The 13,693-nt window shown below is 54.7% G+C and overlaps 1 protein-coding gene across 1 annotated transcript; it reads left to right on the top strand.

Moving 5' to 3' along the window:
- Nucleotides 1-2,442: 2,442 nt before the first annotated feature.
- Nucleotides 2,443-12,780, top strand: HAUS5 (HAUS augmin like complex subunit 5). The gene is made up of 19 exons (XM_025367518.1): nt 2,443-2,603; nt 3,444-3,506; nt 3,582-3,614; nt 3,746-3,770; nt 4,682-4,787; nt 4,867-5,026; nt 6,703-6,772; nt 6,867-6,949; nt 7,407-7,464; nt 7,623-7,747; nt 7,952-8,015; nt 8,119-8,249; nt 8,437-8,599; nt 8,994-9,074; nt 9,175-9,320; nt 9,574-9,685; nt 9,757-9,889; nt 12,200-12,332; nt 12,482-12,780. The coding sequence occupies exons 1-19, from the start codon at nt 2,506-2,508 to the stop codon at nt 12,597-12,599; spliced, it is 1,902 nt and encodes a 633-aa protein (XP_025223303.1). The 5' UTR covers nt 2,443-2,505; the 3' UTR covers nt 12,600-12,780.
- Nucleotides 12,781-13,693: the final 913 nt, after the last annotated feature.

The raw sequence follows: 13,693 nt of genomic DNA, 5'->3' as shown, positions 1-13,693 counted from the left end.
TGGCCAGCCAATTATTGTTGTCTTAAGAGTTATTTATATATTTTAGATACTCCTTTATAAGTGTTTTGCAAATATTTTCTCTTAGTCTGTGACTCGTCTTTTCATTCTTTGTTTTTTTTTGTTTGTTTGTTTTTTGTTTTTTTTTTAGACAGGGTCTTGCTCTGTTGCCCAGGCTGGAGTGCAGGGGCACAATCCTAGCTCACTGCAGCCTCTGAACTCTTTGGCTCAAGTGGTCTTCCCGCATCAGCCTCAGCCTCCCAAGTAACTGGGACCACCAGCACACGCCACCACACTCACCTAACTTAAAAAACATTTTTTTTTTAGAGATGGGGTCTCTCTGTGTTGCCCAGACTAGTTTCAAACTCCTAGGCTCGAGCAATCCTCCCGCCTTGACCTGCCAAAGTGCTGGGATTACAGGCACAGGTCACTGCACCCGACCTCATTCTCTTAACATGTTTTAAAGGTCTCAAACACATTCAGAGTCCCCTGAAAAGCTCATAGACCCATGGCAGATGTGGTGCCTAATTGATTTTCTTAAAAAATAGCAAAAAAAAATTCTCTACACAGGTAGAAGAATGGGCATATCTGGGGGAAATGGCAGCTGTTAAGAAACCAGACATCCAGGAGTCACAGCTGGCAATCCTTCCTCCAGGAAGCCCACCAGGATTGCATCAGCCCATGGCACTCTCTTCTGCCTCTCAATCCTCGACAGGTGTGTGAAGCTGGCTTCAGCTTCTCCTGCACACCTATCTCAGTGGTGATCATTGTCCCCTAGGTCAGAGACCTGAGGCGCCCTTTGGATGTCTCCCTGGCTCCTCACACTCCCGAGACTCCACACTGTCCTCAGCATCTCTCCCAAAACAACTGTTCCTCACAGGTCCCTGTTTCAAAGTCCACCCCATCCAATCCCTGGGCCAGAGCCCTGAGCCTCACCCTGAATCCCCTCCCTTCTTCCAGTTCATCAAACTTATGACCCATTTACTCTGCCTCCTCCTTCCTTCCCCACAGCCCCACCCTGGCCCAGCAACTGTCCTCACCCTCCATCCCTCATCCTGCTCCAGCCTCCTCCCTGGGTACCCAGCTCTAGTCTCACTCCACCATCTTTCCCCATTTGCTGACTCAAAAACTGTTTATTTATTTTTGAGACACAGTCTTGCTCTGTCACCCAGGCTGGAATGCAGTGGCGGGACCTTGGCTCACTGCAACCTCTACTCCTGAGTTCAAGCGATTCTCCTGCCTTAGCCTCCTGAGTAGAGTAGATGGGACTACAGGCGCAAGCCACCATGCCCAGCTAATTTTTGTATTTTTTGTAGACAGGGTTCCACTATGTTGGGCAGGCTGGTCTCGAACTCCTGACCTCAAATGATTCGTCCACCTCAGCCTTTCAAGTGCGGGATTACAGGGATTACAGGCGTGAAACACGATGCCCGGCCTAATTCAACAACTATTTCGAAAGCCAGGCTCTGAACTGGACACCAAGGAGAAAGTGATGGCCTAGGCAAGCATGCTGAGTGAAAGTTTTGTAAATACTGCCTTTCCTCAGGGCCCGTCTTCCTCTGCTCTGGTCTCATACTGATGCTCACAGTGCATTCAGCTCTCTGACCTAGCCCAGTGGGCTCTCCAGAACTCCAGCCCTCCTGCTTTCTGGGCATCCCGTAGACCTCTCACACCTGCTGTGTCCCAAATTGACCCACCCCTGCTGCTTATTTTTACCATCCCTACCTGGTGGTGTGTCTGTCTCCCCACTGAACTGGGAGCTCTGTACAACAGGGACCAGGGCTGTCGTGGTCACCATGTTGTCCCCAGCATCACCCAGCACAGAGTCAGCTCCCTGAGTTTATGGAATGGTAAGCACAAATGAATGGGAAAATGCATGCCAGGGAAATGTTAGGGTCATACTATCTGCCCCTACCCTCCACTCAGACATGGGACACCTGTTTCTGAAATCAAAGAGCAGTAAGTTCAGGATCTCATTGCCTGGTTCCAGTCCTCCTAGGATGCAAGTCCCATTTTGTCAAGAAAAGCAGGCGGGCACGGTGGCTCACACCTGTAATCCCAACACTTTGGGAGGCCGAGGCGGGAGGATCGCTTGAGCCCAGGAGTTCAAGAGCCCAGAAACTGAGACTAGCCTGGGCAACATAGTGAGATCCCATCTCTATTAAAATAAAAATGTTTAAATTAAATTAAAAGAAGAAGAAGAAAATAAAGGGAAGCATCAAGGACTGTTTTGCCTCTTTCGGGTTAGCTGGTAGTGAGCGAGAGAACGAGGGAAGGCGGGCGGGGCCGCCGTATCTCCACGCCCTTTTCATTTCCACTCAAGGAGACCCACCTGGGAAGAGTGAGCGCTGCAAGACCCAACCTTACCACGCTAAGATTACTACGCAGCGCCGGAGCCCGCTGTCTGCCCGGCAACCGATGACGTCCTGTTGGCGCGTCCGTGACGTCAGAGGCGGGCGCCACACTTGAAGAGGCTGAGGGAGGCGGTGGCGCAGCTGTGTCGCTGTCATGGAGCTAGCGCGGGAAGCGCGGGAACTGAGTTGCTGGGCGGCCGAAGAGATGGGGGTGCCCGTGGCGGCCCGAGCCCGGGAATCGACACTGCGCAGGTGAGGACCGCTCCTGGAGTGAGGACTCCCCACCCTGGAGATTGAGTCTCCGGGAGTGAGAACTCCACCCCTCATTGAGGACTCGACCCCCCATTCCCCATCGAAAGTGACCCGAGTTACTGAGGGCTCCCTGCTCTGGGAGGCTTCCCAGAGTGAGGTCCCTAGCACTGGTGAGCATCCTCCACGAGTTAGCGAAGACCCCTCTCCGTATGGAAATAGGATCTCCAGGGTGAGGCTGTCCCCGCAGCACCTCCCCTTCCCACCCTTACCCTAACCAAAAAGGACACTCAGGAGTTAGCCGTGGCCACCCCATCGGGGATTGAATCTGTAGGAGTGATGCCCCACATCTGGCCGTGAGATGGCACTTCCTGGCAGTACATCCCCCACCTCCACCTCTGAATGTGACTGGATAACCCTCTCCCAGGAGAAAGGGAGCACTCGCCACTCACCCCCACCCCCGCCTTCCCGGGGAATGAGAATACCACCATACTTAGTGCAAAGATCCAGTCCCTACAAAAAAAATGTTTTACCAATTAGCCGGGTGTAGTGGTGCCTGCCTGTAGTCCTAGCTATTCTGGAGGCTGAGGTGAGAGGATCGCATGAGCCCAGAAGGTTAAGGCTGCAGGCAGCTATGATTGTACGACTGCACTCCAGCCTGGGCAACAGAGTGAGACTCTGTCTCTAAAAAAAAAAAATAAAAAAGCAAAAAAAAGTTTGGGCCTTCCCTCCCCAAAAAGTGAGAACTCCCTAATAAAGACTCCCTACCACCATCACCTTGGGAATGAGGATCCCACACCCTGTGTGCTGCCCCAGGCATACACTTACACACTGTCCCCACAGGCTGTGTCTGGGCCAGGGGGCTGACATCTGGGCCTACATCTTGCAGCATGTGCACAGTCAGAGGTAAGCTGGGCTGGAGTAGGGGAGGGGGCACAGGTGAGGTCCATAGTAACTCCTCCTTTTGCCTCTGCACTGTAGGACTGTCAAGAAGATCCGAGGAAACCTACTCTGGTAACTGCTTCTTAAAGCTATCCCTTCCTATCCCCACTCCCATCTAGCCCTGTCCTCACCACAGCATCACACCTGTTGCCCTCCCCACTGGAAGCCCCACTCATCCACTGACTCTGGTCTCATTTTCCTAGGTATGGCCACCAGGACAGTCCACAGGTGAGAAGCATAGGCTACAAGATTCTCTTTCATCCGAAAAATGATTTGTAGATCTCCTGCTCTAAGCCCAACCAGGTGCTGGGTGATGCTGGGGACAATGGGTCACAAGATAGCCCTGATCCCCATCCTCATAGGGCTTAAAGTCCAGTGGAGATAGCATTAGCTCAGCTGGGAGCAGTGGCTTACACCTGTAATCCCAGCACTTTGGGAGGCTGAAGCGGGCAGATCACCTGAGGTCAGGAGTTCGAGACCAGCCTGTCCAACATGGTAAAGCCCCATCTCTACTAAAAATAAAAAATTAGCCAGGTGTGGTGGCGCACGCCTGTAATCCTAGCTACTTGGGAGGCTGAGGCAGGAGAATCGCTTGAACCTGGGAGGCAGAGGTTGCAGTGAGCCGAGATCACTCCACTGCACTCCAGCCTGGGCAATGCAGTGAGACTCTGTCTCAAAAAAAGAAAAAAATATAAAGAGATAGTATTAGCTGGGGGCAGAGAGGTGGGACATGGATATGTGGCATCAAAGCTGCTGAGAAGAGATGAAGGGACAGGTTTGGGAGAGATGCTGAGGCCAGTGTAGGACTTAGTGGGTGTAAGGGGCTCATACGACACCTAAGGGGAGGCTTCCAGGAGTCCTTGGGACTTCTGGGTGCAGGGCTCCAGGAAGAGATCAATACTGGGACAAAGATGTGGTTGTCACCAGCACAGACAGGAAACAGGAAACAGGCTGGAAGTGTGGGTAAGACAATTCTAAGAGGAAGGAGGGTGCCAGTACCCTAATGCTTCTGCGTCAGACACAGAAACTGCTGAGCAAAAACCCTCTGCCACCAGTTGAGGAGCCTGGTACCCCCAAAAGACAGGCCAGGCTGAGCCCCGATCAGACCGTGCATCTGACCCTGAATCTGATCCTCCCAGATCCGTCGGAAGTTAGAGCTGGAAGCTACTGTGACCCGCCTGCGGGCAGAAATCCAGGAGCTCGACCAGAGCCTGGAACTGATGGAGCGAGACACTGAGGCTCAGGGTGAGCCATGGGACCAGAAAATGGGCAACAGAATGTGGGGCGGGAAAGGTGCTGATGGCCACCCTTGTTCCTTCTACAGACACAGCCATGGAGCAGGCACTTCAGCACACTCAAGACACCCAGCGTCGAGCTCTCCTCCTCCGGGCCCAAGCTGGGGCCATGCGAAGACAGCAGCATAGGCTCCGAGATCCCATGCAGCGGCTGCAGAATCAACTGAGGCGCCTGCAGGACATGGAGAGGTGGGCCTCAGGGACCCACCCTTACCAGGCTGGGCAGCCAGACATTCTCTTAGAGACCTCAGGGCTCTGCCCCGATCCCTTCTTGGGTTCCAGAATTCTCAACTCCCACCATTAGGATGGAAGGTCCATGAGGCCAGGAGGTTTTGTCATCTCAGTCACTTATATTTCCAGTGCCTGGAATAACACCTGTATACCTAGAACACCAGCTCTGGGGAAACAGCCACAAACAGAGAACAAGTCCTTGTCCTCCTGGAGCTTACACTGTGACACGGAGAAGACAGATAGTAAACTAGGAACCAAGCAGACCCTATCATTTCTGGTAGAGATGAGTGCTGTGAAGAAAAGCCTGTAATAGAAGGGAGAGGGAGATGCTGCCCTAGCGAGGGAAGGTCTCTGAGGAGGTAACACTGAACTGGGAGAGAAATTTCTGTGGAGAGGGAATAGCAAGAGCAGAGGCAGCGTGCTCAGCATGCAGGAAGAGCAGCCAGGAGCCAATGTCAGCTCGAGTTTCTCAGGCAAGACTGAGAACCTGAGGAGGTGAAGTTGGAGGAGTGGACAGAGAACTGTGGATGATGTGTTGCGATTTTGCCCTGAGACTGATTCGTGCCCTGGCTTGGCCACTTAAAATTGAGTGACCTTAGGCTGGGTGCGGTGCTCACACCTGTAATCCCAGCACTTTGGGAGGCCGAGGCAGGCAGATCACTTGAGGTCAGGAGTTTGAAACCAGCCGACAAAAATTAGGTGTGGTGGTGCATGCCTGTAGCCCCAGCTATTCGGGAGACTGAGGCAGGAGAATCACTTGAACCCGGGAAAAAGAGGTTGCAGTGAGCTGAGATCGTGCCACTGCACTCCAGCCTGGGCTACGAGAGCACAACTCCATTTGAAAAAAAAAAAAAAAATTGGGTGACCTTGGGCAAGGTATTTAACTTCTGTGTGCCTCAGATTCTAAGATCTGTGGAATGGAGATAACATTAATACTAAGCTTATTGGGTAGACATGATCGTTAGGTGGACTCAATCATATGAAGTGCTTAGAAAAGTGCCTGTTAACTATTGTTATTGTTCTGGGTTTTTTTTGTTTTTTTTTTTGAGACAGAGTCTGGTTCTGTTGCCCAGGCTGGAGTGCAGTGGCATGATCTCAGCTCACTGCAACCTCTGCCTCCCAGGTTCACACCATTCTCCTGCCTCTGCCTCCCCAGTAGCTGGGATTATAGGCGCATGCCACCGTGCTCGACTAATTTTTGTATTTTTAGTAGAGACGGGGTTTCACCATGTTGCCCAGGCTGGTCTTGAACTCCTGACCTCAAGTGATCTGCCCACCTCAGCCTCCCAAAGCTCTGGAGTACAGGCATGAGCCACCACGCTGGGCCCATTGTTATTCTGAATGTGCTGGGGAAACATCACATTATTTTGGAGGGATCTGAGCAGGGGCATGATCTTCCTCGGGTTTTAACAGGATCATTGACTCCTGGGTGGAGAACAGTCTCATGGGGCAAGAGCAGTAGAGAGGCTAATGCGATATTCCAGCTGGGAGGTGACAGTGGCCTAATCTGGAGACGGCTTCCGGGATCTAGGCTTAGTGATTCCTCTGACCGGCCTTGCTGGCAGTGAGAGGAGATGGGGCACAGACATCTGTTTTCCCAGGGACCCCAGCCCCAACTGCACTTCTCCCTCCAGGAAAGCCAAAGTAGATGTGACCTTTGGATCCCTCACATCGGCAGCTCTGGGCCTGGAGCCTGTGGTCCTGGTAAGAGTCCCCGATCATGGGAGAAGGGGCAGGGAGCCTGGAGTCAGGCAGACGCCAGGGTCCCCCTCAGGTCCCTTCCTCTTCTTCTCCCTAGCGTGATGTTCGAACAGCCTGCACCCTCCGGGCCCAGTTCCTGCAGAACCTCCTGCTTCCCCAGGCCAAGAGAGGCAGCCTCCTGTGAGTGTCCCTAGCCCCCAGAGACCCTGCAAAGAACCTGGGTTTTAAGAGTGGGGTGTCTCTTATTTATTAATTCCTCAGACACTGAGCTTCTGGGCTACGTTCTATAGAAGGGGACACACTCATCACAGTGACAGTCAGGTGGTCAGGGCTGTTGGGGGAGTGAGGAGGCCTGAGAGGCTCTGGGCACCCAGAGGCAGTGCCTTTCCCAGCTAAGAAGGCAAGGAGGGGAGAGGTTCTTTGGTGAGGAAGCTCAGCTGGGGTGAAGGGTCCAGAGAGTGTCCCGGATGAACAACCCATGTAAAGGCCCCAAGGCCAGCAGGTTGGTATAATTGGGGAACTCAAGTCTAACAGGCATAGGGACGATGACAGCCCCTACCTTATAGGGCGGTGGTGATAACTAGAGGATAATTGACGTGTCTTGTAACATTTTCTGTCCCCTTACCCAACCCCACAGAACCCCTCATGAAGACCACTTTGGCACTTCCTACCAGCAGTGGCTGAGCTCTGCGGAGGTGAGAGGGCAGGGCTCTCAGGAAAGGCACACCCTCCTGCCCCATGATCAAAACTTAGGGTGCCAGGACCTAACTCTTGATGACAGCCCCATTCCCATGGGATCTCAGCTCACAGCCCTGCCCCAATCCTGCCCTGACTTCACCCTCCCTCCCCCTAGACGCTGCTGACAAACCACCCCCCGGGCCACATCCTGGCTGCCCTGGAGCACCTGGCTGCAGAGCGGGAGGCAGAGATTCGGTCCCTGTGCAGTGGGGATGGGCTTGGCGATACAGAGATATCCAGGTGTGGGGCAGGGTATCCCTACAGTTGGGGAAGGCCGCATGAGTGGGTGACCTGGGATAGCCTCAGGACCTGGCCCAGCCACCTGCTGACGGGGTGGAACTGAAACCCACTGCCCAGTGGGGTGGCAGGACTGACACTGGCCACCCTTGAGTACCAAGGCAAGGCCACCGCACGGCTCCCTCAGCAGCTCTTTCCCCACCCCAGACCCCAGGCCCCGGACCAGTCAGACTCCAACCAGACCCTGCCATCCATGGTTCATCTCATCCAGGTGACCCCAGGGCTCGCCTCCCCACCGCATTCCAAGACTTCCTCAATCCCCTCACCCATGGATCATGCCCTGGGTGTACCCTGACTCTGTACCCCCCTTGCAGGAGGGCTGGCGGACTGTGGGTGTGCTGGTCTCCCAGCGGAGTGCCCTCCTGAAGGAGCGGCAAGTCCTGACCCAGCGCCTCCAGGGCCTGATGGAAGAGATGGAGAGATGCGTCCTGGGATCCAGTGAGAGGTGAGGGGCTCCCCAAGCAGGGGCCTCTAGGCCGTCTCGCTTCTGAGCGTCTCAGCCCATTGGACTTTTTCAGCCCCTGTGGCTCCCATCCCTGTCTCCTCTCCCTGCGGTTTCTTTCCCTGGTTTATGGTCCCTTGTGTGGCTCAGTCGCCCTCCTGTCCTTTGCTCTCCTCCGCTTGCCCTGCAGGCAGGTGCTGATACTGGGGCTTCGGGGCTGTGGCCTGTGGGCGGAGCTCAAGGCCCTGCGCGCTCAGAGCCAGGAGCTGGAGGATGCAGCCGGGCATCGGCAGCTCCTGCTGAGGGAGCTACAGGCCAAACAGCAGCGGATCCTGCACTGGCGCCAGCTGGTGGTGAGAGGCTGGGCCCGGGAAGAGGTGGCGGGGCCTTGTGGAGGGCCAGAGGGGAGGCTTGAAAACTGGCTAAGAACTGGACCTAAGCCCAGTGTGGTAGCACATGCCTGTGGTTCCAGCACTTTGGGAGGCTGAGGTGGGAGGATCACCTGAGCCCAGGAGTTCAAGGCTGAAGTGAGGTATGATCACACCACTGCACTCCAGCCTGGGTGACAGAGCAAGATGCTGTCACTTAAAAAAAAAAAAAAAGAATGCTGTCACTTAAAAATTAAGAACTGGGCCTCCTAGGCAAGAGCCCAGGTGAGACTCCCAGGCAGAAGCAGGACCTAAGTAGAGAGGCGCACTAAGGCTGGGAGCTGGGAGGAGTGAATCTCAGGGTATCCTGGTTCCTCAGGAGGAGACCCAGGAACAGATCCGCCTGCTTATCAAGGGAAACTCAGCCAGCAAGACCCGCCTGTGCCGGAGCCCAGGGGAGGTGAGATGGGCGTTGGGCTGAGGTCTGGGTAGGGCTGGATCTGCCAAGATGGGGCTGGGTGGACGTGGGCTGCCCCACCCATCCCTCGCCTTCCCCGCAGGTGGTAGCTCTGGTCCAGCGAAAGGTGGTCCCTACATCTGAGGCAGTGGCACCGCAGAGCCGGGAGCTGCTGCGCTGTCTGGAGGAGGAAGTCCGGCATTTGCCTCACATTCTGTTGGGCACGCTGCTGCGGCACAGCCCTGGAGAGTGAGACTGGGGCCGCCCCACCCCTGCCCTGCATCCCCTGCCATGGGTGACTGTCGCTCCCTGAACCTCCTCAAAAAAGATAACCCCAGACCCCCAGTGTTCCCAGGCTGCCCGACCTCACCCTTGGGTCGGCAGCCCTGGTCTTGGCATCCTAGGCCCCAGACCCACCTTGAAGTTCCTGGGCCCCCAGAGCCTCCAGAACCCAAGGCCTCTTCTCAGTCCCCACCCAACCCAGACTTCTCCCCACCCCTAGGTTGAAGCCCCTGCCCACAGTCCTCCCATCCATCCACCAGCTGCACCCCGCATCCCCAAGGGGCTCCAGCTTCATAGCACTGAGCCACAAGCTGGGGCTGCCCCCAGGGAAGGTGAGTGCCTGTCTCCTGTGACCTGTCTCCCCAGCCCCGCCCCAGATGACTATCCTTCCCTTCCCTTCCAGGCCTCGGAGCTGCTCCTGCCGGCAGCTGCCTCTCTTCGCCAGGACCTTCTGTTCCTGCAGGACCAGCAGAACCTCTGGTGCTGGGATCTGCTCCACATGAAGACTAGCCTGCCGCCAGGCCCTCCCACCCAGGGTAGGCCTGCCCTGCCGCCCCATCCAGCCTCCCCGCCCATTCCCACTACCAACAGCCTCCACGAGTCCTTACCAGCAACCCCGTTGCTTACACAGTGTCCACTGTGTGCTAAGGGCTTTAAACATTCTCCCTTCTTTCATCTGCACAGCAGTCCCATGAGGTAAGTGCTGCTGTTCTCTCCATTCTACAGAGAAGGGAACTAAGACGCAGAGGTTAGTAGGTTGCCCAAATGGCAAAGCTGGAATTTGAATCCAGGTGGTGTGAAATGGGTCCGTGCTCCCAACCACTAAGCCACACTGCCCGTCGACTTTCCACGTGTTCATTCATCACCGTCACGTAGTATACCTCAGCAGTTCAAAGCCTGGGAATCCTCTCTGCCCTGTCTCTTCCTAACTGTGCGGCCTGCCCGTGCCTTAGCTTCCTCTTCAGTGGAGTAAGCATAAAGCAATGTCTTACCGAGGCGCTGGGCAGATTCAGGCAGGGAACCCGCACAGGGCACTGAACGCTGCCTGCTATGCAGTAAGCACCCTGCGTCTCCAGTGTGATTAGCATCATTGTCTGTGTACACACACAGTCTCTTGGAGTCATGACCATGAGGAAAGGGACTTTAAGACCCCCAGTTTACAGATGAGGATACTGAAGGTCAGAGAAGTTCGTTAATTCCTGGATTCACTCACCAGATACTCACTGGGTGTCTGCCAGGTGCCGGCCCAGATGGCTTGATGGGGAGTGAGGAGAAAGGTCCCCACCCCAGGGGTTTCCCCAGGACGGAAGTAAAGAGTAAAGAATGAAAGGATAAATACATGGAAGAGGAGAATTGATGAGAAATGAACTGGCAGTGCCAGCAGCACTGGAGGAAGAGACTGTGTTCAAGCCTCTGAGTTTGGGGCTCCCTGCCCTCCACTTCTCCACGAGGGGAGGGAGCAGTGTGCAGGAGCAATGAGAGCAGCCCCAGACCCTGCACGGCCTCTGCCCACCATGGCCTCTGCCCACCTCAGCCTCTGCCTACCATGCCTTTGGCCCACCGTGCCCTCTGCCCACCTCATGCGTTTTTTGGTTTTGCTTTTGTTTTTTTGAGACAAGGTCTCATTCTGTCACCCAGGCTGGAGTGCAGTGGTGCCATCCCGGCTTACTGCAGCCTCAACCTCCTGGGCTGAAGCCATCCTCCTACCTCAGCCTCCCGAGTAGCTGGGACCACAGGCATGCACCACCATGCTTGGCTAATTATATATTTCTTGTAATCATGGGCATCTTGAACTCTACACATCTATCATGGAACTCCTGGTTCTCTCTACTCCAAGGAACAATTTTGTTCCTCCTGTTCTTGTTTCCTCCCTTGTTAAATTATCTCACCCTCCTCATCCAAGTGCTGCACCCAGAAACCCAGGAGTCATCCTGAATTTCCCCATCTCCCTAATCCCCCCACCCCCACCAGCTTCAACCTCTTAGCAAGCCCTAAGGGTCCCATCCCCAGAGTTCTCCCGGCCCTCTGCCCCACTAGCCTACAGCTCCACCTGACAGCAGACGGAGCTGAAGAAAGAGCCAGTGTCGTGATCAAGGTCACAGGGCAGGGATGGGATGGGGTCAGGATTCAGGCCCAGCTTGTCTGATCACGCTGCTCGTTGACACTTGCTGAGCTGGGCCTGTTCTGCACACATGGAGAGGGAGTAGGCCCAGTCCCAGTCCCAGAGGAAAGCACCACTAGCGTGAAGCTAGAGCAGGTGGAGGAGGAAGCCTTGGGGCGAGGAGTGTTGGAAGGGCCTCCAGGAGGAAAGATGCTCTCTACTGTGGGCCCTGGGGATCGGCCAGGTTTTGCCACATCATGAAACTCAAATACCTACTGAAGAGCTTGGACTCTGCCTTGGGGGTACTGGAGAACCTTGGAGGGTTCCAGACAGGAGGGAGAGCATCAGATTTAGGCTTCAGGAAGGTCCCTGTGTATAGTGCAGAGGGTAAGCCAGAGCAGGAGACCGAGGCCTGGAGCAGAGGAGAAGACTGAGCGGACAGGCCATGGTGATTGATGGGCTCTCAGGGGTAGGGAGGAAAGCATCCAGAAGGACGCCTGGGTGGGGCCGGGGGGATGGTGTGGACTGCCCTTAAGATGAGAACCTGGGAGGAGGGACAGGTCCTCATCTCAAGGGCAGTCCCTCAGAAGGGGACTTCCAGGCTGGGAAGAGGAGACAGACTCATCATTAGTTTGTGGGAAATGCTGAGGTCAAGACTAGGGGACTGGAGACTTGGGGACTCATTGCTGTAAGGTACCAGCGAGCCAGAGGACTCAAAGCTGCCTCCCGGCTTTCTCACCCTCAGAGCTGCTGCAGATCCAGGCATCCCAGGAAAAACAGCAGAAAGAGAACCTGGGGCAGGCTCTGAAGAGGCTGGAGAAGCTGCTGAAACAGGCGCTGGAGCGAATCCCTGAGCTGCAGGGGATCGTGGGGGACTGGTGAGAGGGGAACGTGCTGTGGGTGGGAAACAGAAAAGTCAGGACTCAAGCCGGGGGACTGGTGAAAAGGAGCAGGCCATGGTTTTGCGGGGCGGCCAGCGAGGGTCTGGAGGGCCAGGCCTTCCCTTTGATGCCATGCCCTTCCCCAGGTGGGAGCAGCCAGGCCAGGCCGCCCTCTCTGAGGAGCTCTGCCAGGGCCTGTCCCTGCCCCAGTGGCGGCTGCGCTGGGTTCAGGCCCAGGGGGCCCTGCAGAAGCTGTGCAGCTGAAGAGAGTGTTCAAACAGAAGCCGAGAACTTGACACTGTTCACCCCAACACCTCACCGCCCCCAGGACATTTGGAAGAAAGCGGCGCCAGGATTCCTCGGCCGTCGTCCCCACCCGCACCTGCAGTCCCCTCACGTGCTGTTCTGTTGCCCCGCTCAGCTCCCTGGCCCCTGTCCTTTCATCACTTTCATTCTCAGCAAAAAGTAATTGAGCACCTCCTCTAGGCGCTGGGGAGACCACACTGAACAAAAGAGCCAGAAGACCCTGTCTTCCAGCAGTTGAGTTCTAGGGCAGGGAGACAGAGTTTACAAGATAAGGAAAATACACATGTAGTATGCTGCAGGTTAACTGCTGTGTGGGAAATCCAGCAGGGGATGGGAGGTGTGATTTGAATTGAGGGCCACACTGCCCGGGTCGCACTCCATCAAGGGGTGAGCAGGAGCAACGGGGTGGCTGAGGAAGAGCTTGCAGCTCAAGACAACAGCACATGCAAAGGCCCTGAGCCAGGATGTGCTGGAATAAGGGCCATAGAGGGGGACAGTATAGGTTGGGGATAAGGAATGTATTAAAAGATGAGAATGCCTTCTAGTTTGTATAGTTTCTTTTTTTACATGTAAATCAGCCATTTGGAATTTATCCTAGCACATGGATCCAATTTTGTCTTATTTTACATATATCCTAGTAGCACTTACTGAAATTCCTAGTCAGAGTGGCAGTTGCCTCTGAGGGAAGGTGGGCGGCTGGGATCAACTGAGGAGGAGACACAGAAATGTCCTAGCTGATAGGAATGTGCTGTGTTGAGAGCAGCAGAGGTGATGCAGGTATAGAGATTTGTCAGAGCTCATCTAGCTGTAGTCTTAAGGCCTGTGCATTTCACTGCATGGGTTACTCCATTTATAAAGCAAAGCCTTATGCTTTTGATATGCCACCTTTTTATGCACTAAATGTCCATGTTTAATTGGATTATATCTGGCTTCTCTCCAGAACTGCTTTGTATTTAACCCTCCATGTGCCATTCCCACAGTAGCTTAATAGAAAGGCTTGTGATATATTGTCATATCTGTTTTTGTTTTCTTTTGTTTTTGTTTTTGTTTTT

Source organism: Theropithecus gelada, chromosome 19 (genome assembly GCF_003255815.1).
Source record: "Theropithecus gelada isolate Dixy chromosome 19, Tgel_1.0, whole genome shotgun sequence".
NCBI lineage: Eukaryota > Metazoa > Chordata > Mammalia > Primates > Cercopithecidae > Theropithecus > Theropithecus gelada.
This window is presented reverse-complemented; position numbering and strand designations above follow the sequence as displayed.